Here is a 22,745-nt window from a genome sequence, read left to right on the forward strand (position 1 = left end):
AGTCTATGTAGACCACAAATTCAGAAATCCATATGAGAAACTAGGGCATGAGTGAGTGAGCATAGAGCCTTCTGATCCAGGATCAATGTTACTAACAAAGGCCTTCCTACTCATGACTGACAACTGTCCATCAAGCAAGGATAGTAAATCAAGACAAACATTATACATAGGTCATCCAGCACCAAACATGGTAAGTTCCCAGAACCTCAAAACCCAAAGTCACTCTATCTTGCCAAGGTTTGTGCTAAGAACTGTTGTTCCCCACCCAAACCCCCAAAGCCTCCAAATCCAGAGACAGGACATTGCTTAATTTGCCAGGAATGCAGATGTATTCAGCATATGGATGGTACTTTACTCCATGGTGTCAGATGATCTCTTTTGTATACGTTTTATTTGTAGTCTTCCTTTAACACCATACATATTTTGTGGAAAGTGCATTGTCTGGGTCAATATCCTTTTTACAAAATGCTAACAGTAATACCACCATTAAATATAAGGTAAAGGTTTCCTTCGCATCTTAGCCACTAAGCCATCGCATCCTCTACCATTAAATATACATAATCCTAATCTTCCAATTTTAGCAATACCATTCTCTATGATTATCCCTTTTTTTCATAAATTCATTTAAACATCAATTTTCTTTTTATAACGTTTGTTGTCCGCTGTTGAATCTTTAATATTTTAATATTTTAAAAATTACTCAATTCCATCATAATTCCAATATCCCAAATATCTAGAAACACTAATAAAGCCAATAATTAAGCAAATTTAATAAATCCCGGGATTATATCTCAAAATCCCCAAAATTTCTAGTCCCTAATAATTATAGTTTCCAATACTTTTTACAGAGATAATAACAATAATACAATTAGGTTGCCTAATCCTAGACTTCCAACTTCTAACCTTAATTTGTTCATGATTATAATAAATTCTATTATCTATTGATATGTATACTACTATTTTCCATTTTGTGGTTTCTACTTTTTATCTTTTATCTCTTAACCTTTTTGAAGTTCCATCATTTATTGTCTTTTTGGACACTCTTTAATTTCTTTCTCTTGGAATCTTATCTCTCTTTCTAACATTTTTATACCCACTAAATATTCCCTTTGGCTTATCCCTTGTCTCCTTCGGCTGCATCCTTTGAGTACCCACCCATAGTCCTTTCTTTTTTTGGAGGAGATTTTTCTTTCTTTTTTTTCTGTTCTATTGTAAACTCTTAAGGGATTATCTATTTGATTCATACTTATTATCCTTTCTCTTCATTGTCTTCACTGTCTTCATTATCTTCTTGTATCTTATTTTGCTTTGTCTCCTCCCCCACTTCTTCTGGTTTCTCATCTATTTTCTTAATACTATCTTTTTTTTTTCCCCCTGTTCATTGAAGATTTTCTATGCTCACTTCTTTATTTTTGGACAGTCCCCTTATCTCCTTATTGTTCTTTATTGTTTCACTTTTAAGCATCAATAACATTTCTTCATATGTCTCTATTATCCCCTGTTGAGTCATTTTATAAATATTTGATATATTAAAAATATTCAATATACCTCTGATGTTCCAATGTCCCAATATCTAAAAACTCTTTAGTAATTTACAGTCTTTATAGTTTTCCAGTTGTTCACTTTCCCAATTGTCCAAATTTTGAACTCGTATTTAGATTTTCTTCTTTTCTCATTTCTTCTATCATCTTTCTTCTTTTGCCTCATATAATTTTCTGTCAAATAATCTTAATAATCCAAGTCCAAATTGGTCCACCAAATTCCCTCAGATAGAATTTTAAAATTCTAAAATTCTATTCTATTCCCTCAGAACTTTCAAATCCACCATCCATTAAACAGCTTCAGTAAAATTTTAGTCCTTTGCAATTTGTCTCAAGGATCTTCAAAAAGCTCACTTAAATATTTCCAAACATCCAAAACACCTTCTGGAATAGAGTCAAGGTCAAGCCACCTTCCAGGTGTCGTTTAGTCTCTCTCCTTCCTTTATGTGTATTAAACAATTCTCACTTTCATTAGTTTCCCATGCTGTATTGCTCTTCTTCCAATAGATGGCTCCCCTGCTCCAAATTCCCACCTTAAACGGTGTTCTCCAAAGAGTTAATTGACAGATAAATCCAGGGGGTTTAAAAATAAAAATAAGAAAAGCAGTTTCTCCCAATAATCACCTTTCCAATTATTTTTAGTCTTTTCCAGGCTTTCAATATTTTAAAGCTTCCATTGGGCATTTCTTTCGCCTCTTAATCTTTAATTTTTAATCTTTCTCCGTGTATCTAATTGCTGCTTTCTTAACTCTTGGAGATTATTTTTGAAATTCTTTGACTTAAGTTAAAGTCTCTAGAATAAAAGTTGGAAGTAATCTCACTCACTTTCACTGCTCTGTCCACGAACCATTCCGGCACAAATCTTATTGTTCCAGTTGTCACAGCTTGTGACTTGCCAAAAATGGCCGTCGTCCCTGCTGCCTTTCAGGAGAGCTTTCTTTGGATCTAATGAGGAAATCGTGAATTCCTTGTGGTCGATGAAGTGCCTCTACTTTCTTCACCACCCATCCAAGGCAGCTTTGTCCCCGTAGGGTTTCCCAGTCAGCAGATACTAGTTGTTTTTCACGGAGCTCGGCAGAGCTTCACTATTTACATCCATTCTCGCCGCGATGACAACTAGTCTCCCTCGTGTCAGATGATCTCATCCATCAGCTTCTTGTAGATGTTAAAACAGAATCAGAGAGAATACTAAACTTTATGGGATCCCACAAAGTAGAGGCCCAGGAAAGGAACTTTTTGCAACAACACTGACTGCAACTGATCGCAGAGGAAGGAAGACAACTAGCGCAACCAGTGCCACCCAACCCTAACCTTGCAACCTATCCAGGATACTATGATTAACGTCATTGAAGGCCACTAGGCAGAGGAAGGATAGAAACAACTACCTACCATCACTCTCCTTCCAAAGATAATCAAAAAGCATAAATAAAATGCTGTTTCAATCTCATGTTCAGGTTTGAAACCTGAATGAAGGGTTAACCTGTTTTATCCAGGATTTTCTGACACTATTGCATGTCTATCTTCTCAACAACCTTCTCTTAAAAAATGGGGGGGGGGGTAAATTTTAAACTGATCCTTCAAATCAGTTATTCTGAAGAATGCATGTGTCATGGTGGCAGATTTTTCTCTGGGAAAGAAAAGCAAAAAAAGTATTGTAACCCGCCGTTCAAATATTTATTTTATTTATTTATTATTTAAATTTGTATACCGCCCTTCTCCCGAAGGACTCAGGGCGGTTCACAGCCAGGTAAAAATACAATACAATAAATACAAATTAAAATACAATTAAAAAACTTATTAAAATTGGCCCGGATTAAAATTTGGAGCTAAAAACCCATTAAAACCCATTAAAACACTAACCCAGTCCAGCGCAGATGAATAAGTAGGTTTTAAGCTCGCGGCGAAAGGTTCGGAGGTCCGGAAGTTGACGAAGTCCTGGGGAGTTCGTTCCAGAGGCGGAGCCCCACAGAAGGCCCTTCCCTGGGCGTCGCCAGGCGACACTGTCGCGCCGACGCCACCCTGAGGAGCTCCTCTCTGTGAGAGCGCACGGGTCGGTGAGAGGTATTCGGTAGCAGCAGGCGGTCCCGTAAGTATCCCGGCCCTATGCCATGGAGCGCTTTAAAGACATTCACCAACACCTTGAAGCGCACCGGAAGGCCACAGGTAGCCAGTGCAGCCGGGCGAGGATAGGTGTCACTCGGGAGCCACGAGGGCTCCCTCAATCACCCGCAGCTGCATTCTGGACTAACTGTAGCCTCCGGATGCCCCTCAAGGGGAGCCCCATGTAGAGAGCATTGCAGTAGTCAGGCGAGGCGTCACAAGGGCGTGAGTGACTGTGCACAAGGCATCCCGGTCTAGAAAGGCGCAACTGGCGCACCAGGCGAACCTGGTGGAAAGCTCTCCTGGAGCGGCCGTCAAATGGTCTTCAAAAGACAGCCGTTCATCCAGGAGAACGCCCAAATTGCGCACCCTCTCCATCGGGGCCAATGACTCGCTCCCGACAGTCAGCCGCGGACTCAGCTGACTGTACCGGGATGCCGGCATCCACAGCCACTCCCTCTTGGAGGGATTGAGCTTGAGCCTGTTCCTCCCCATCCAGACCCGTACGGCTTCCAGACACCGGGACAGCACTTCAATGGCTTCATTGGGGTGGCCCGGTGTGGAAAAGTACAGCTGGGTGTCATCAGCGTACAGCTGGTACCTCACACCGAAGCCACTGATGATCTCACCCAGCGGCTTCATATAGATGTTGAACAAAAGGGGCGAGAGAATCGGCCCCTGCGGCACCCCACAAGTGAGGCGCCCCGGGTGACCTCTGCCCCGTCAACACCGTCTGCGACCGGTCGGAGAGATAGGAGGAGAACCACCGATAAACGGTGCCTCCCACTCCCAATCCCCCCAACCGGCGCAGCAGGATACCATGGTCGATGGTATCGAAAGCCGCTGAGAGGTCTAATAGGACCAGGGCAGAGGAATAACCCCTATCCCTGGCCCTCCAGAGATCATCCACCAACGCGACCAAAGCCGTCTCAGTGCTGTAACCGGGCCGGAAGCCGGACTGGAACGGGTCCAGATAGACAGTTTCCTCCAGGTGAAGGGGAAACTGATATGCCACCATACTCTCTACAACCCTCGCGCGGCGGGTTGGAGACTGACGATAATTACCTAAAACAGCGGGTCAGGAAGGCTTCTTGAGGAGGGGCCTCACCACCGCCTCTTTCAAGGCGGCCGGAAAGACTCCCTCCAACAAAGAAGCACTCGTAATCCCCTGGAGCCAGCCTCGTGTCACCTCCTGAGTGGCCAGCACCAGCCAGGAGGGGCACGGGTCCAGTAAACATGTGGTGGCATTCAATCTACCCAGCAACCTGTCCATGTCCTCGGGAGTCATAGCAGGTATATGTTTTCATTTATGAATATCCTAACTTGTTGCACATATTCTAGTTTTTGGATTTTACTTAGTAGTAGTGAGGAATCTACTAGAATCAGTATTGCTTTGGGAATTGCTTTAGAATATGATCATCGGTTCAGTCGAAAGTACCTCCTTGTAGAGCAGGGCAAGGAGAGGTTCCTAATATGAGCTAAGTAAGATGTCTGCTAATTAAGTTGGTGTGATTGGGTCCCAGGCCTTTCTTTCCTACTTTCCTCTTCTCAGTCCAGCCTACCAAGTGAGAAGATAACAAGGATAGACAGCAAACACTAATGATGTCAACTGCCTTGATGGAAAATGGCAAGGAGAGGCTGGAGCCCCCAGATGTTGAATGCAGAGGTAGAAAAACTCTTTTTCCAACACTAATGATCACACTGGATTAACATCATGACTAGAAGAGCTGGATCATAAAAGAAATTCCCCCTTCACCAGGTAATTTGAGGGGGATTGTTGAACCAGTTTGTTCTGACCTAGGCTTCCTGACAAAGCATAAATCACAATTTTAGTCCAAAAAAAACCCTTTTATTGAGATGGCTGTGAATTATGTTCATTCACAGCCTGTAATGAGTCCCAAGCAGTTTGTGAATAGTTCGACAGAAGGCTTCCACAGTCTTTCGGGATAAGGCTGATAAGCACCCACCTTTATCTCCCTTGAAACGCTGCCAAATACCTAATTGCCAATTAGCTTTGCAAGTCCAAACGGAGCACAAAGTCCAAACGAAACTTCAGAGTGTAAACCGACCAGAACGAACAGTTGCTTCCTACAAAGGCTCATGTCCCTTTGCTCTCTCTTTATGTCTTATGGGAGGGGCCAATCATCTTTCAGCCTTACTCCTAAGTCGCCCCTTTTGTCTTAACTGTTCTTACCTTCTGGCAGCTCTGCGCATGGCTTCCCCTGTTCCTCTGCCTCTCTGATGTCAGCACATAACTCCCAGATGGCCTTGGCCCCATCTCTACCTCCGACGCAGAGCCCTTGTCCGAGCCTTCCCCAGACTCCAGGACTGGTCCATGTTCCTCCCCAGCCTCCTCACTTTCCAACTCTGCTTCCAGCTCTGCAGGCCGCCAGCAGACCACAACACAATTCACTTTATGATTTCTATTTCTGGTGTCAATACTAGTACACAAACAGAATGAACAGATAGGAACTGCTGTCACCAGATTTGTCACCAGCACATGGGAACATCACAGAGGAGCCAGGATGCCCAACAATGCTCAGATAACAAGTATCATGGGCTCTGTGGGATGGTGGCATGAGGTTGGTTTGCTTCGCTCACACGGATTGGGGCAAACCAATCTTCTCTCCACCTGCACCCCATTTGAGTTTTGGGGCAGCCTTAAAAGTGAATTGGAACAATTTGGGAATGGCTTCTCTGGCCCACAGTGAGGGGTCACCTGCCACCAGGAGGCTGCATTCCTAGTATCCTCTCACTCCTGCTAATTGCAAAAAATTCAACCACTGAAGTTGAATTAGAGCTGGAAAAGTATGGAAGCAAAAGGCAAGAACTAGAGTGGCCAGAAAAAACCAATGTTCTACATGCTCAAGCGTGTGGAGCCATTACTGAATGCTAGAGATACGTTTTCATCATTGTTTGAGTGCTCATTTTGTATGATTGGATTCTTGCGAATAAGCAGAGATATTTATACAGGACATTATAATAGCTAGTATTAGCGGTATATAATTGCTGAATGAGCAAATAAGGCAAGAAAAATGTTTTTGTCATAAATGTTAACCAAAGGAGGAAAATTAAAATTTTAACACACTTTCCCCTCTGAGCCATCTTAAGTGTCTGAGTATAAAGGCAGGTAATAATTTGTCTCTGAGGGATCAGGAAGAAATAACGAACTTTCTACTTTCAGTTGATACTACCTTTTGTGAACTTTTGTGACTTTTGACAAAGTCAATGGGGAAACCAGTTTCACTTAACAACCATGTTACTAATTTACCAATTAGTGATTCATTTAACAACTGTGGCAAGAAAAGTCACAAGATGGGGCAAAACTCACTAAGCAACAGAAATTCTGGGCTCAATGTGGCCATAAGTTGAGGACTTTTGGACAGTCCTATCATTAAACCACTTTGAAAAAATAGGACACTGATCCATGATATTTCTGACCACCATCATTTAGATTACAATACTCATCAAATAAGAAATAAGCAAAATGAGCTAAAATTCTTAATATAGGAAGCAAAGTTTGATTTTATGGTAATTAGAAAGATTATTACTAGAATTTAGGAACTGAAAGATACAATTTCTTCAAATACCATATATAGTATGCTGCTTGTCCCGTTTTATGCTTTAAATTGGCAATAAAACACATTCAACAAGCTGTATCAATAGGACATAACAAAATTTAAGATCTTAGAAAAGAGAACCATTTCCAGAAGATGAAAAAGTAAAAACTTATTCAAATCACAACATGGCTGGGACTGGGCAAACATTTATTTAAAATACTCTGAATTTAGAGCATGAATTGGACACTGGGTGTCTGCAGCATCAATTAGCTAGCACGGCTTATTTTCCATACTCCAAATCTGTCAACAGCCCCCATATTTCCACAGCTGTACCCACCTAGGTTTCCAGGATTAGCACTTAAGGCTAGTTAAGACACACACATACAATTTTACTGTACAACTATTGATATTGTACTTTACTATATTTTTTTAAAAGTTAATAATCAGTTGGATTGCAGCAGAGGATAAATGTAACTAATAAACACTTTTTTCTTTTTCATATTCTTTAGCACAGCCTTTTTTTTCATCGGTGTTTGTCCTTGGGGTCCCAAGGATTGTTGTGTAAGTCCTGATTTGGTTTGTTTGTTTTGCAGCATCAGCATCCATGCATCATCAGTTTACTATGATTTTGAGAGAAAAAGGGAAGATTTTAGTACCTTGAAGCAAATAACATGCCGCAATTCTAACAGAACATTTTATCCTATGACTAATTAGCAAGCTGCTTAAAAGTTTAGAAAAATTCTGATGTTCTTATCACCCACATAATTTCATTCAATTCACTAAAAATACATTATAAATTAAAAGAGTTGCTCCAGGAGTGAATGCCTGCCCTATGATTGTACCATCTTCCTTGGTTATTGGCATGTGCTGCAATCTCCAAAGAGTCTGCATTGTGCCATCTTCAGTTCAGGAGTTAAAAATCTCGTTTTGGCATGGATCCCTTTCAGCGTATATGTGTGTACACATTGGTAATTTCTGAAGATATTTTAATGGAAATACTTCATACATATACTTTTAAAGTAAGATTCCTACTCGCAAGGGATGGAATCAGAACTGGGCCATCAATCTACAAAGTTAATTTGTCATTTAATGGATTCAACTTGGTCAAGTGGATCAGCAGAATTGACCTTCCTATTTTACCATGGTGTAGTAGAAAGTAGTGTAACAAATTAGTTTCTTCTGGTCTGGTCAGTGTGGAGAGTCCGGATTGCTAAGAGAGCAATTAAGAGATTGCAAGGAGCTTTTAAGAAAGAAAAGGAAATTGACACAGAACTGGAATCAGCTAATTTTAACAGAAGAAATGAACAATTACGGTAGGTAGTATCAGCTAATGAGTAACAGTATGAATTCATAGGACAAAATGGAAAGTATGCAACAGTGGTCAGATATGGGTGGAAAGGACTTAGTTGTACAAGAAGTGCCCTTCTGACTATATTTCAGATTCCATTAATAAATTAGGCTCTGATCAACCCTTAACTGATTGCACTATTAAAATGTTGCAAGACCCCTGGATGAGGTAATCTAATTTCAAAAAGAACTGTTAGAATTGCATGATAGTCACCAGTTTAGCCATGCTCTTTACAAACACTGATGAAACAGCACTTAATCCTGATGATTGGAATCTATCATTGACTTGGGTAAGGCCAACAAAGCTGGCAAGATTTTGGAAGACTATTCCACAAAATGGAAAATTTAGAACAACCGAATTCTTCCTGACAGAGCCAAATCACAATCTGAAAAGTTGAAGAGTAAAGTGGAAGTGGAATAACTTTCTTTTTAAAAAACTTTACTGTGGATTAAAACACTTCTCAGGTATAGACAAATAAGCATTGAGAAGAATGTGTATGCATACATATATATATACATTTGCAGTCAAGATGTGAAACTAAGAAAAATATAATGGAAAAAGAGTCTCTCACAGGAAAACCAGGACACAGAGGGAAAGAGAAAAAGACAGTATATCTAATGTAATTTCTAGAAATTAGAAGAGAAATCATTTTAGGAGAAGCAAAATCAGGGGTGAAATGCTCCCAGTTCGGACCAGATCAACTGATCCGGTAGCGATGGCTGCGGGTGGTTCGGAGAACCGTTAGCAAAAATCCCTGGCCCACCCCTGTCCATGCCCACCCAATGCCCGGTCACCCGCTTCCCCACTTACCGCTTCTTTTAAAAAATGCTTTTAAAAGGTTAAAAAAAAGGCTCTGATGCGTGATCATCAGAGCCTCTTTTTTTACCTTTTAAAAGCATTTTTTAAATAACCTATTCAGCCAAATAGGTTGTAAAAATGCTTTTAAAAGGTAGAAAAAAGGCTCTGACGATCCCAGCTGAGCTGCCTCATCATCAGAGCCTTTTTTTAACTTTTAAAAGCATTTTTTACAACATATTCGGCTGAATAGGATATTTAAAAAATGCTTTTAAAAGGTAAAAAAAGATTGCGCGCCACAGCTAATCACCCACCCACTCCCTGTGCGCTGTTCTACTTACCCCGTGTTTCCTTTTGGCATGCACTGCGCTCGCACCTTCCATTTGGTGTGTGGTGCGCACTGCGCATACATGCACAGCTAGCGAACGTGTAGTAAACTGGTTCAGATTTCACCACTGAGCAAAATAAAGAAAAGGCAGCAAGCAAGTATGATATAGAAAAGCAGCGTGGGAGAAGAGGAGAGAAAACATTGTCTGTAAACAAGCAAGCAATAAAGGATGGATGTACTTCTGGTTCCAATCCATTTTAGCTAAATGAAGAGATGGCAGGAACCTGAAAATGAAGCTTTTATGCTTATTTAAGTCCACTTCCTGTATGTTCCGATCCCATTTTGTCTTATTCCAGCTAGCAAGTGCTTGTATGATCAATAACAAATGAAGACCCTCTGGCAATATTTTTTTTAATTGAAGCAGTAGTCACATAATTTATGCATCTAGCTTTCTAGAATATTGACAGAATAAACTTCCGTGGTCATCTGACCTAAATTTTTTGCTTGTGCAAATAAACATCACATTTGATAACTATCAAGGACCAAAGATCAGTTCAAAGATAAATAATGTGCTGATATGTTAAAGGAACAGCTCTGTCTGATACGGTTCTAAGAGGCTGCCCTCTTAGAACCAGCACCTGATTTAAGGAAATGCTTTAGAAAAGCCCTTAAGCCCATCCTCTGGGTGAACTGTTCAGCAGAGGCATATGTTATGATTTCCATGAAAGACTTCTCTTGTTTCTCAAAAAAAATCAAACACAACACAGGACCTGTTTTGGCTTTTAATAATATAACTTAAAAGAAAAGATGCCAATTCCAATTCCTTTTATTATTATATTCCATCCAACCCATCTTCTGAGTGGAGAAGAAGGACAAATCTAGAAAAGATGCCACACCAAAGAGTCCAGGTAATGGACAGGAAATATTTTGAAATAAAGACCACACACTGTAATTTTTAAATTTCATGACCAGGCTAACCTACATTTTATTTAATGCAAATTACAGTACCAGTTAACTATTTCTGAACCAAGTCACACAGAACATAATGTATTTACAAAGGAGCCGAAGGGAGGAGATAAAATAATGAACATTAAGCATACATACCACAAAAAGTTTATACTTAAAATGAAAAAGTAATCAGTCACAGAGGCATTCAAGTAGTAATAACGTTATACATGTTTTGCTTCTTTGAATCAAGACAGCTTTGCGTGTGTATGCAATAGTTTGTATACAACCCACAGTCCATTATATATATATTTAGAACTCTGCTTTTAAGATGAAAGTGATCACGTTAATTGTGTGTACAAGCCCAAGTGATCAGCAACATAGTAACAAATGCAAATTTTACAAGCAAGCATTTATATATATATAAATGGTTTTTTGTGTTTTTTCCCAAAAAACCAAGAACAAACAACACTAGGAAGAGACATATCTCAAGCTAACCCTTTAGGTACCAGGCATTTTGCTTTTATTGCCTTGTTGCAAAATGAAGCAAGGAATTAGTTCCTGTAGAAATATTAAGAATTAAAAGGAGTTCTGATGAGCACATCTGAAAAATATCAGTCCTGGGCTAGACAACAAACTGTGCTTTTTATTACTGGTTTTGATCTCTAGAGGCGAAGATATTTAATGGAGAAAAATGCTGATAACGTTTTTAATTTGGGATTGTTTCAAATTAACACTAATTAAAGACATCAACTATTTCTTGACTTATTCATAGAAGGAAGCTTGTTCAAGCACCAGCTAAATGACATTAAAATAATCTGTTTTTAAAAATCCATAACATTGTTTGAAAGGACATACTTCAAATTAAGATTACTAGTGCCTTTTTTCTGATTTTCAGTCAATGACACAGAGAATACCATTAATGCCATTTTAGGATTATGCACAACTGCAACACAGACTAAGGATAGATTGAGAGACTATACGGTACTTCATTTAAAATAAACCATAAAATTTAAATTCCAAGTGGACTGTCAGAAACAAAATACTTTCACTGACCTTTATGTCACCAGAAAAATGGCATCCTCTGTTTTATTGGAATGAACAGAAGATGGTTACAAAAAGCTTTTTAAAAAGCAACCTTTGGTTTGATAAAAAGTTCAGCATTTTGCCATTAAAAAAACCTCATGTAGAATATTAACAAGTTGAATATATATGAGCAGAGTTTTAAAATCAAGGCCCTTGTGCGGAGCACAAAAATTAACATTTATAAAAAAATTGGCAAGTAAATGAGAATGGAGGTGCTAATCTATGTTAATAGACACTTAATACCACAACTTACTTTCTGTCCAAAAAGGCTTGCAAGTTTTTTAGATCTAAAATATACAAGTGTATATATGTGATCCCAGTTCTTCCCTCCCCAGTTACAGTTGCTTACTTATTTTACAATCTCCAATTCTGTCTCTGAATGAACAACATGGCTAAGCAAAAGCTCTAAGCAGCAGTGATCCAACAAGACCTACTGAAGAACATATTGGGCAAGAATCTGTAAAAGATAAACCTGTCATTTTAGATACCAAGGTGTTATCTATATAATGAAACCGGTTACAGTGGGGATATGTTTAAATAAGTGAGCAAAAATACTGGGAAAATGGTGGCTATTCTGATGCTGCTGAGCCGTAACTCGTTGCTATCGATTCAGCAGGACGAGCACAGCCATGAATGTTTGGACACATTTTCTTTTAACGCTGCTACTGACCATGAAATGGCTGAAAAAAGGAAAGCGTATCTGCACATATGAGGCTTCTGTTACAAAAAGGAAGAAAAAAAATAATGGAAGCAAAGGCACTCCAAACTATATAGATACACTATACATTGCTAGAGTTATTGTTACAATAATACAGACCAGTTATCTACTGTACATAGTTAGAATTATATGGCTTTAAAAAGCTTGTCTACATTTTGTCTGATTATTAAAACAAATTAACTGCCCTGAATGGTAACATTTGTTCATTAATAACAGTTCCTGTGTCCACGTATTTACATATAAAGCAATACAACTTAAAAGTTTAAGAACTAATGTACAAACTTGAATTTGGTGAGGAGCTTTTGTCAGTTTATTTACAAAAAATGATACTGAAACACCTGGATCTAGATTTATATAAAATTTTGCTTGCAGGTCTGTCATGATCCTTAGGGAAAAAAAATCAGGATCCTAGTTTTTACACACACACACACACACACACACACACACACACACACACACACACACACTAAAAAAAGTGTTAAAGCTTTTAATTATTCTCTCCTATTATTTAAACCAATGAAAATAATACAAAACCTCCTAAGATGATCTCTTTCTGAATTCAGACCACAAAACTGAGCTTTGACTATGATGTCTGCACATCCAACATGGAAGATGCCGGTGGGCTCAAGCCATTCAGCAAGAGAGTCTTCCAGGCCTCCCATCCATTATGGATTCTTTTCTAGTCAGCTTTAGTTTTTGAAAGATAGCTTCCTGACTCGTGGCTCTTAAAAATAGTTTAAGTTATGATTTGTGTGGTCTTTAAAGTCATCTGATTTTTTTTAAGAGAAGCCACCACTCTTTTCTGGGCATGCCCCATTCTCCATTTGAGACCCTACTTCTCTTCTCTCAATGACTTCACACCTAAGAAATGAATATAAACTACTTGCTCTTCTTGGTCCAAATCTAATTTCAAAAGGTTCACCAATGAAAGATATTGCAAGGTAATGTGAATCCGATGTAAAGCTAAATAAGTACAGCTATCAAATCAAAGAGGAAGCTAGTCACAAGAACCCATTAGTGCTTCATGCATTAGTAATGACATTGTTTCTCAAACTGTTTCAAGGCATATTGCTTTCATGTCACAGAGACCTTTGGCCACAATTTAACTGTCCAGAACAAAGACATAGGAAACAGGCAGTTCTGCTTCTGGATGTAAAAAATAAAAGGTAGCGCTATGTATATGCATGAATGCTTGTGTGTACATGTATATAACACAATACATACACACACACACAGGACACCTAGAGCAAGTAATCTATTTGTTTAGAGATTTAATATTCTCCATTGTGACAAAAACAACTTCTGAAAACGAGTAAACAAAGGTTAGAAAAGAAGAAGCTGAAAAAGGTGAATTTAAATATAAACCAGGATTTAAATCTACTTGTTAAATAAATCTAACAACTTAAAAACACTGTATGCTATGAAAATAATATGTCCATTCACATTATATCCTTGGATCTTTTCCCCAGTGTTCTTCTTCAAGAAAGAAATTAGAATCAAAATGAATGAACACAATGCAGGAGGATTTTTCTATTTTTTGCACATGGAGGGATATGCGCATCTACTCCCATCTACTGAGGTGTGGATATGATTAGTCATGCTTTCTTCTATGGTTTCCAGATTTTTTTAATATCCAACTTCTAAAACATTGGAATAGGTACATTCAAGCCAATAGTGTATATCTGCAGAATTCTTCAGAGGCAAATGAAATTTAAGGTGATTTGTTCCTTATTATTTCAAGCTTTTTTCCCCACACTGTAACTTCCCTCCTCCTTCATAGTTCCCTTTGGCAACTCAGCATATTGTAGCACTTCATCTTGTTCTTCCTCCTCACCTAACACGAAAACATTTAATTCCAGCAAATAATACTCAAGATGAGCAACTTCTGTTAAACTCCTAACCAAATTCAAGTTGTGCACTACACCAAAAATTGAAACATCACTTAAAAATACAAGGCTTCAGCAGAATGAGGGGTTTCTTTCTTTCCTTTTTTCTGGTGATGGCGGTGATTGTTGGAGGGCGTCAGATAAGATTCCTGATTCTAAAGTACACAACAGCAATTATCTGAAATTAGAAGATTGTCATGGGACGAGAAATTGGTGCTCTAATAATCCATTTCCCTTTTCCCACCCCACTTATTCCCCTGCCCCAAAGAGCCTGCAGAGTGAGCATACAATGAAACTGGTTTTTTTACAAGGTTAAATAAGAACAACAATTTTTAAAAATCCAACACTATAATGAACAGTTTTTCCCCTTCTTTTTACATTTTCTTTCCAAATATGACCAGTATTGCTGAGTAAGACTCAAAATTACTGGCGATTGTTCCTGTACAAGCTGCTGCTTGAGATCAGTTCAGGTGGAGTTGGAAGCTGATGTTGAAGCTACATTATTGGTCTGAACTCGATCACCTGCACTGGCATCTGCAAATATCAGAAAAAAAGATGAAAGAGATGGTTACATGTTAATAATATGAAATTTTATGGACAAGTTTCTATTCTACCTTTTGTCCCAGGAAGGATAAACGGACTAAGGAAAGACCCAAATTTGTCATCTAGAAATGGTGTATTCCAGAGGGAACTGCATCTTTGGCACCAGAGATTATATTTCAGAATGTTTTTCATCTGCTGTTGATAGATAGATAGTCAGACAGACAGACAGACACACACACGCACACAACTTCATATGTACAGTACTATATTTAATTACTTCACATAATAGACCATGAGTTGTTAAAGATTTGGTCTGAAAATCTGCCTACGGAAAGGATGAGCACAATTTAATTGTACAAATGAAGCTAATATTGTCAGATGTAGAGGAGAAATGTTAGATATTAGAAACTTGCCATGCTTCCTACCTTTGCTAAATGTTAAGGTTTTTTTCAACTTTTTTTGAATTGGTATTACAGACAACTATTACAAAAGGAAAACTATTCAGCAAGAGGGAAAAGGCATGGTCTCATTTTTCTGTGACAAGGTAATTTTTCAGCAGGCTCACGGAATGATTTTTTAACGAAGGGTTGAAAAAGGAAAATCTGTTTGAGACACCATAAGAAGGTAAACCAAAAATACTAATCAAATAGATGCCACATATTAACCAAATAAAGTAACAGAGAAATATTCACTAACTTTGTCCCATGTATATGAAGGCTGAGAAAATAATTGTCCAATGTAGATAGTGAATAAAAGAGTAAAGTGGGTTTTAACAGTCTGTCTAGCTGCTACTCTACTTGCCATCTGTGGAAAAACTGATAAAGATAATCAAGAAACTCAAGATACTGGTAAATGATGCTGATTTTCATTGGGCTTTTGGCTTGACTATAGTAGTGAAACCACTTGATATATTACCTCTGCTGCAGAGAGATACAGAGGGTAAAGTGCTTATCCATTTTCTCCTTGATGAGTTTTAATACTGGTTGAATCAATAGCTTCATTATCCTGTTGTTTCTGACCTCAGTTTAGAGTGGCTTTTGGACTTCACAGTCCTAAATGGCACAGTAGGCAAGTATATGAAATATTTAGAAACACTTTTTTTGTGAAACATGATTTACTGGACTTCTTGTCATGGTTGTGGTTGAAAGCCACAGATAAAACAGCTCTAGAAGAGAACACACTGAGTATATAACAGTGGTGTCAAACTCAAGGCCCGTAGGCCATCTCCAGCCCATGGGGTGCTTAAATCTGGCTGGCTGGCTGAATATCAAATGACCAGTCCATGGCCCATTTTTGTCCTCCACAACCTCCTGCAGCACTCTGCTGCCTGAAAACGGGCTGCATGGGGCTTCTCAGGGTGCATTTTCGCCCAGCAGAGTGCTGCAGGAGGACTGGATTACAATTATGTGGCCTCAAGTAAGTGTCTGATCTGGATAGAAAACAAGCAACATCCTATGTTAATACTACAGTTTAATGCCAGATTTTACATACTGTAGGTCCATTTAATCTACAATCAGCAATCTATAATTGACAGCCATTTCTATTTACTATCCTAGAAATTTACCTCTGTTCTTAGATCTTCTATTATCTTGTTTTTTGTTTTTGTTTTTTTTATTTGAATTTATATCCCGCCCTTCTCCGCAGACTCAGGGCGGCTTACACTGTGTTAAGCAATAGTCTTCATCCATTGTATATTATATACAAAGTCAACTTATTGCCCCCAACAATCTGGGTCCTCATTTTACCTACCTTATAAAGGATGGAAGGCTGAGTCAACCTTGGGCCTGGTGGGACTTGAACTTGCAGTAATTGCAAGCAGCTGTGTTAATAACAGACAGACTTAGTCTGCTGAGCCACTAGAGGCCCTTATTTATGTTATTTATGCTATTGTGTTTTTATTATTAGTTGAATAGCTTTTCTGCCTGGAAAAGCAATTTACTATTTAACAATGGGGTATAAATTTAGAAATAAAAAGTTTAGTGGAGTATGAAGAATAAATAATGTTTGCTAGTAATATCTGGTACAAGAGATAGGAAAATGGTTATAGTAAAGAACTGTGGAAAGAAAAAAAGGGAAAATGCATCTTGAGCCTGTGTTAAACACCCACCATGGCCACGTCCACCCCGGGCCACATTACTACCACCATCAACCCAGTCCTCCAAGGTCAAACAACCCTGCTGCAGCCCTCAATGAAATTGAGTTTGACACCCTTGGTGTATATCAATGGTTATTAGTGGTGGCAAATGTGTTAAACACTTCCAGAGATTTGCAAATTATTTGACTTGTGTGTATAATGGTATGTGAGAATGACCTTGGTACACAGGACAATGAGACACAGACAAAGGAATGGTGAGATAAAAGGCAATTTAGCCTGAAGTGGAATTGTAAGTGGGCAATTGGCTGAGAAGAGACTCTTCCTGGTTCCTTAATTAATAGAATTAGTTCATCTGGTTGGGTTTCCTGTTTGTTCATCAGGCTGACATTGGAAGAGGTTCCCTTAGTGAAACTCAACTCCTGGTGACTTCATGAACATGCCCATATAGTTTTCTCAGTAGCATGATGCCTTCTCCCAGAATAAATTGCCTTTATGCTCTGTTAAAACACTATGACTATGTAGGACCTTCTATTCTTTTCCTCCCATTCCAAGTCTCACAAATGATTTTCTTTTCTTGAATAGGTTTGACTAACCATTAAAAACTGGTAGAATAAATGTTTGCTCGTTTTAGTGGGTTTTTAGGAGCCAATTATAAAATCCATTCTTTATATCTCCCAAGTCCTACTATGCCTCCCCACAATGGCAGGGCAGTGTATGTGTGTCCATTTCCAGTTGCTCAGTTAAAACAAACAGGCTTTTTTAGGAATATAGAAAAATGCTGTACAGGGATATCACTTAGAGTATCAATAGCAAAGGCATCCTTCATATTGCATGGAAGAAAGTCCCTCCTATATTTTACTATGAAAACCATATTAATACACCAGAAAATGTCATGGTGATACAGTGCATCTTGACAGGCTCCTGTAATGATATATGAAAAAGACCTGAAGAGACAGAATAAAGAATTGCTGCTTAACGAATGGTCAGACAAGAGAGGGCATAGACAACAGATGCATAATGGGCAAAGAAAGAGACTCCCTAGCTTCTCAGGCTATAAAGGAGACAGTGGGAGATCTGTTCTTTCACACTTGCAAAGTTCTGTTAACGTAGCCTTACCATAAAGTACAATTAGCTCCTCTGGTTGTGTTTTCTGTCTGGTCCACCTGGCAAAGCTGACAGGAGATAAGGACCAGAGCAGCCAGATCCTGTTTGTTCCAGCACCCCACAGCCAGGAACCCTGAGAAATATGCTGACTGTCAACCTGGAGAGGAAACCACCTCCACCATGGGGACCGTGCAAACGATATCAGCTCAAGGGAGCAACCAGGAAGAGATTGAGTCTTGCGGGGGGGGGGGGGAGAAGCATCCTCAAAACCCCTTACTGGAGGGCTGGATCTATCTGGATGGCTGGGAGAGGATAACCCACCAAGACCCTGATAGTCCCTTAGGGTCGGGAAAAAGGAAGAATGAGAAGAGAAACCCATGAGAATGACATTCACCCATGGGAGCCATGGCAGCCGACGGCAAGAGACCCAAGTGGAGCTGGAGGAATCAGATGAAGAATCAAGTTCAGGAGAACTGGAGTGAGAGGACTGGAAGCTGGAGCAAGCCATAAGTTCCTGAGAGGATCTTTTGGTACTCAAAGCTCAAGAAGCCTTAGCCCTGGGGGCACATCCTGCTGACCAGCCGACTCCAGCCCCAGCAAGCAAGGGGCAACTACCTCTGCTACCGCAATGGCAGCAGCAGTACCAGAGAGACACTCAGCAACTGGAACCATCAAGCTGGAGAGGACACAAGAAACCAGCCCTGGGAGTAAAGTTCAACAGAGACCCCAAGCAATTGGAGTTCTTCCTGGCACAAGTTTGGACATACATGCAAGAGTATGGTCTAGAAAGAGCCACTGAAGGAACTAAGGTGCAATGCATGACCATGGCGTTAGAGGGGTAACAGCTGAATAGATGACACCCTCTACAACAATGATGCCCCGGAACTGAGAAACTTCGACCACTTCATGGCTGCGTTTCAGAAGTGCTTTGAACACCCTCAAGCCAATCGCAAAGCCAGAGATTGCATCAGTGTCATCAACTAAGGGTACAGCAGGGTGGCGAGTACACCCAGGAGTTTCGTGACCTGGCCTGCCAACTGTCTAGAAGACATCTTGATCAGATGTTTCTGAGATGGGGTAAGTGATGAGATCTACAATACCTGCATTTCTAGAGTGTGCCCCTCCCCCAAATGGCTGGTATCTGCTAGCAGAGGAAGTAGAAATAGACCTGGCTCATTCCAAATACTGGCCGAGCTGTGCATGGTGAAGATCCCCTCCTGAAAAGAAAGAAGATCCAAACTAGTGCCCATGCCACTGGCTTCACTGGCTGCTTCAGGTGTGGGAAGGAGAGTTCTCCAGCTGCTTCAGGTGCGTGAAGAAGGGGCACCAATTCACTGGCTGCTTCAGGCGTGGGACGGAGGAGCACTGACCGAGCTGTACACCTAGCCCAGGTGACTTAGGGTCCTGCCCAAAAACCAGCAAAACCACATCAGCAAGCTCTTAAAACTATTGTGAAGGGAGTAGAAGCCATAAGATTTCACCCCGTCCCCTAATGAAGGCAGGAGTACTCTGACTGACCCAGAGTCAGCAGCCCAGTGGAAAGCGAGTCGGACTACAAGATGATCCTTTGGTAAGACATCCAGTCAACCTAGTGACCATCACCATAGAACTTGTGGTTTAATCCTTGGAACAAAAAGGGAGCCTTGTAGTTCTCCTGGACTCGGAGTGCACCAGATGCCTGGTCAACTCTGTCCTTGTCAAGAGTGTGAGACTCAAACAGCTTAAAGTGCCTATAGCTTTTTGCCAGATGGATGGCTCAGTGGCGGAGCATCCCAGTGACATTTGTTACTGAACCAATAGAGATGAGGATGGATGCACACACAGAGACCTTAAGTTTCATTGTAGCCCCTGGAATGGAAAGGACTGACTTCGCTCCAGAAATGGAACCCCTATGTGAACTGGAGGAGGTGGCTGCTAAAGATCCAGCAAGCCAGCTGTGAAGGGGGAGGGAAAAATGGCTATCAAAAACCTACCCTAAGGCTGCAGTAGGTGAAACTGAAAAGGAAGGTGGGAGTAGCCACCAGAGATCAGCCCCAGGGTGACCCTCAGATCGTCCAGGAAGAGCCTTTGGGGATTTTTAAATAGGGAATTTTTAAAGGGGGGGAGGGTAAGGGCGGGTGTTGGGGGAAACCCGTCGGGGAGGGTATGTCCAGTCCTAGCGCGTTCTCACGACACTATTTCAGTTGGTCCGAGGACGGGGGGGAGGGGTTGGAACAGAGCAGAGAGTGCCATTCCATCTGTACGGTAAGTGGGAGGGGCAGATATGGCGGAGGCAGGGGGCCGTATCGTTCTTTGGGAGCACATGTTCGATGTTTAAAGGCGATCACGTGCTCCGGCCCCCCAGTCCTCACTCGTTCCCCGGATGGTCAAGATCCCCAGAGCCTGGGTCTACGGCTGATGCTCTGCAATGCCCGGTCCGTGGCTAACAAGGCTCCCCTGATTTGTGACCTTATTCAGAGGGAGTCCGCGGACTTTATGGGCATTACGGAGACCTGGCTGGGCACAGAAGGGGGTGTACCCCTGGTTGAACTCTGCCCTCCGGGTTTCCGTGCATTCCATCAGCCGAGGGCCCAAGGTAGGGGTGGGGGGGTGGCAGTTGTGATTAGAGAAAGTCTGGAGCCGAGGGAGTCCACTGTTCCTCAGATAGCTGGCTGTGAATCCCTCCTTGTGAAGTGGGGCCATCGTAATCAGATGGGGCTGTTGATCACGTACCTGGCTCCTTGCTGCGTGACTACAGCCCTACCTGAACTACTAGAGGTGCTTGCTGGCGTGGCAGTTGAGATTCCCAGACTTTTGGTCTTGGGAGATTTCAACTTGCCATCAGCCGGCTTGTCATCAACGGTGGTTCAGGAGTTCCAGGCCTCCATGACGGCCTTGGACCTGATTCAAGTAACTGATGGCCCTACACACATTGGGGGAGGCGCGCTAGACTTGATTTTTATCTCTGGTCAGTGGGTAAATGATCTGGATTTAGGAGATATAGTGGAAGAACCAGTGTCATGGTCAGATCATTTTCTTCTTCGCCTAGACTTTCGGACCGCTGCTCCCCGCCGCAGGGAGATGGAGCCAATGCGTTAGTTCCGTCCCAGGCGCCTGATGGACCCGGAGAGGTTCCTGGAGCTTGGGCCGTTTCCTGAGGATCTTACCCACGGCACGACTGAAGAACTGTTTGCGGCTTGGGAACGGGCCGCGGCTGGGGCTTTGGACCGTGTCGTGCCTTTGCGGCCTCTGACCCGGCATAGATCTCAATTGGCTCCCTGGTTCTCCGAGGAGCTGAGAGAGATGAAACGCCGGAGAAGACGCCTAGAGAGTTGTTGTGACCCAGGTTCCTGGACCCGGACTCCTGGACTCGGATGATTCAGAAAGTGAGGGAGAAGACCTGGCAAGCCCTGCTTCTCTTGAGCCCTTTCCCTCCCTGGCACCCACTCAAAGGGAGGAGGAGGGGCCGGCAAGACCTGATTCTCTGGAGCCTTCTTCTGATTTGGCAATGCCCCAAGAACAGTTTTGGAGTGATGCAAGACTGCGCAGACATGACTGGCGCGCGCAGCAGAAGCAGCGTTGGGATAAAGCCAAGTCATAATTGTCATGCAGTGACATCTGCAGAGACTATAAATAGGAGGCGGGACTTCCTGGTTTTTTGTCTTGGACAAAGCAATGAATTTGCGCGGGCAAACTGTATCAATGGAGGGAAGAATATATTCGTGAGTAATTCTGGCCTTATCTATAATTTCCTCGTTATCTCCAGAAACTTGGCAGGCCCATGGGTAGACGTGGCCAGGACATATATCTATGTAAATAAAAGGAGAAAAGGAGGCCTCTGACTGACTCTTTGCTGGGAGTATTGGGGGGAGGGAAACAGAACAAGAGTATCTGGAGGTCCAGCCGTTCCGAGGCTGATCGGACACTAGTGAGGTCTTTTACTAAGACCTACCTAGTGGCAATGAGGGAGGCGAAACGTTCTTAGGTTTCCACCTTCATTGCATTGGCAGATAACCGCCCGGCCGCCCTGTTTCAGGTGACCCGTTCCCTCCTTCAACAGGAGCGACGGGATGACCCCCTGCGGGGACGAGCTGAGGAGTTTAACGGTTATCTATACGATAAAATCGTTCAGCTTCGTGATGGCTTGGACCATGATTGCAATGATCCGACCGAGATGGCGGAGACACGTCTTGTTGAGGTTATTTGGGATGAGTTTGATTCTGTGGCTCTCGAGGACATGGACAGGTTGCTGGGGAGGTTGCATGCAACTACATGTTTACTGGACCCGTGTCCTTCCTGGTTAGTGCTGGCTGCTCAGGAAGTGACACGAGGCTGGCTCCAGGGGATTATAAATGCTTCTTTGGTTGAAGGGGTTTTCCCCACCGCCTTGAAAGAGGCGGTGGTGAGACCCCTCCTGAAGAAACCTTCCCTGGACCCAGCTATTTTGGGAAACTACCATCCAGTCTCCAACCTTCGCTTTCTGGCGAAGGTTGTAGAGAGTGTAGTTGCATGGCAGCTCCCCCGGCACCTGGAGGAAGCTGTCTATCTAGACCCGTTCCAGTCCGGCTTCCGACCCGGCTACAGCACGGAGACGGTTTTGGTCGCGTTGGTGGATGACCTCTGGAGGGCCAAGGACAGGGGTTGTTCCTCTGCTTTGGTCCTATTAGATCTCTCAGCGGCTTTTGATACCATCGACCATGGTATCCTGCTGCGCCGG

The 22,745-nt window shown here is 41.7% G+C and overlaps 2 protein-coding genes across 15 annotated transcripts in view; one reads left to right on the forward strand and one right to left on the reverse strand.

The window, feature by feature from the left end:
• Nucleotides 1-22,745, forward strand: part of CFAP91 (cilia and flagella associated protein 91) — a 79,397-nt gene that overhangs the window by 31,698 nt on the left and 24,954 nt on the right. For 2 of the 11 annotated variants that reach the window (XM_058174211.1, XM_058174214.1), the window contains one exon: nucleotides 5,165-9,297. The exons of 4 other annotated variants lie outside the window; for them this stretch is intronic. The gene's annotated coding sequence lies outside the window, so the exon portion shown is untranslated. Of the gene's footprint in view, nucleotides 1-5,164; nucleotides 9,299-22,745 lie in introns of those variants that run through there. 5 more of the 11 variants (XR_009153985.1, XR_009153987.1, XR_009153986.1 and 2 more) reach the window with 5 other exon arrangements.
• Nucleotides 10,625-22,745, reverse strand: part of GSK3B (glycogen synthase kinase 3 beta) — a 150,973-nt gene continuing 138,852 nt past the window's right edge. For all 4 annotated transcript variants that reach the window (XM_058174220.1, XM_058174221.1, XM_058174222.1 and 1 more), the window contains one exon: nucleotides 10,625-14,841. In XM_058174220.1, coding sequence (XP_058030203.1) covers nucleotides 14,774-14,841 — 68 coding nt within the window. In that variant the 3' untranslated portion in view covers nucleotides 10,625-14,773. The remainder of the gene's footprint in view (nucleotides 14,842-22,745) is intronic.

Source organism: Ahaetulla prasina, chromosome 2, assembly GCF_028640845.1.
Source record: "Ahaetulla prasina isolate Xishuangbanna chromosome 2, ASM2864084v1, whole genome shotgun sequence".
NCBI classification, from domain to species: domain Eukaryota; kingdom Metazoa; phylum Chordata; class Lepidosauria; order Squamata; family Colubridae; genus Ahaetulla; species Ahaetulla prasina.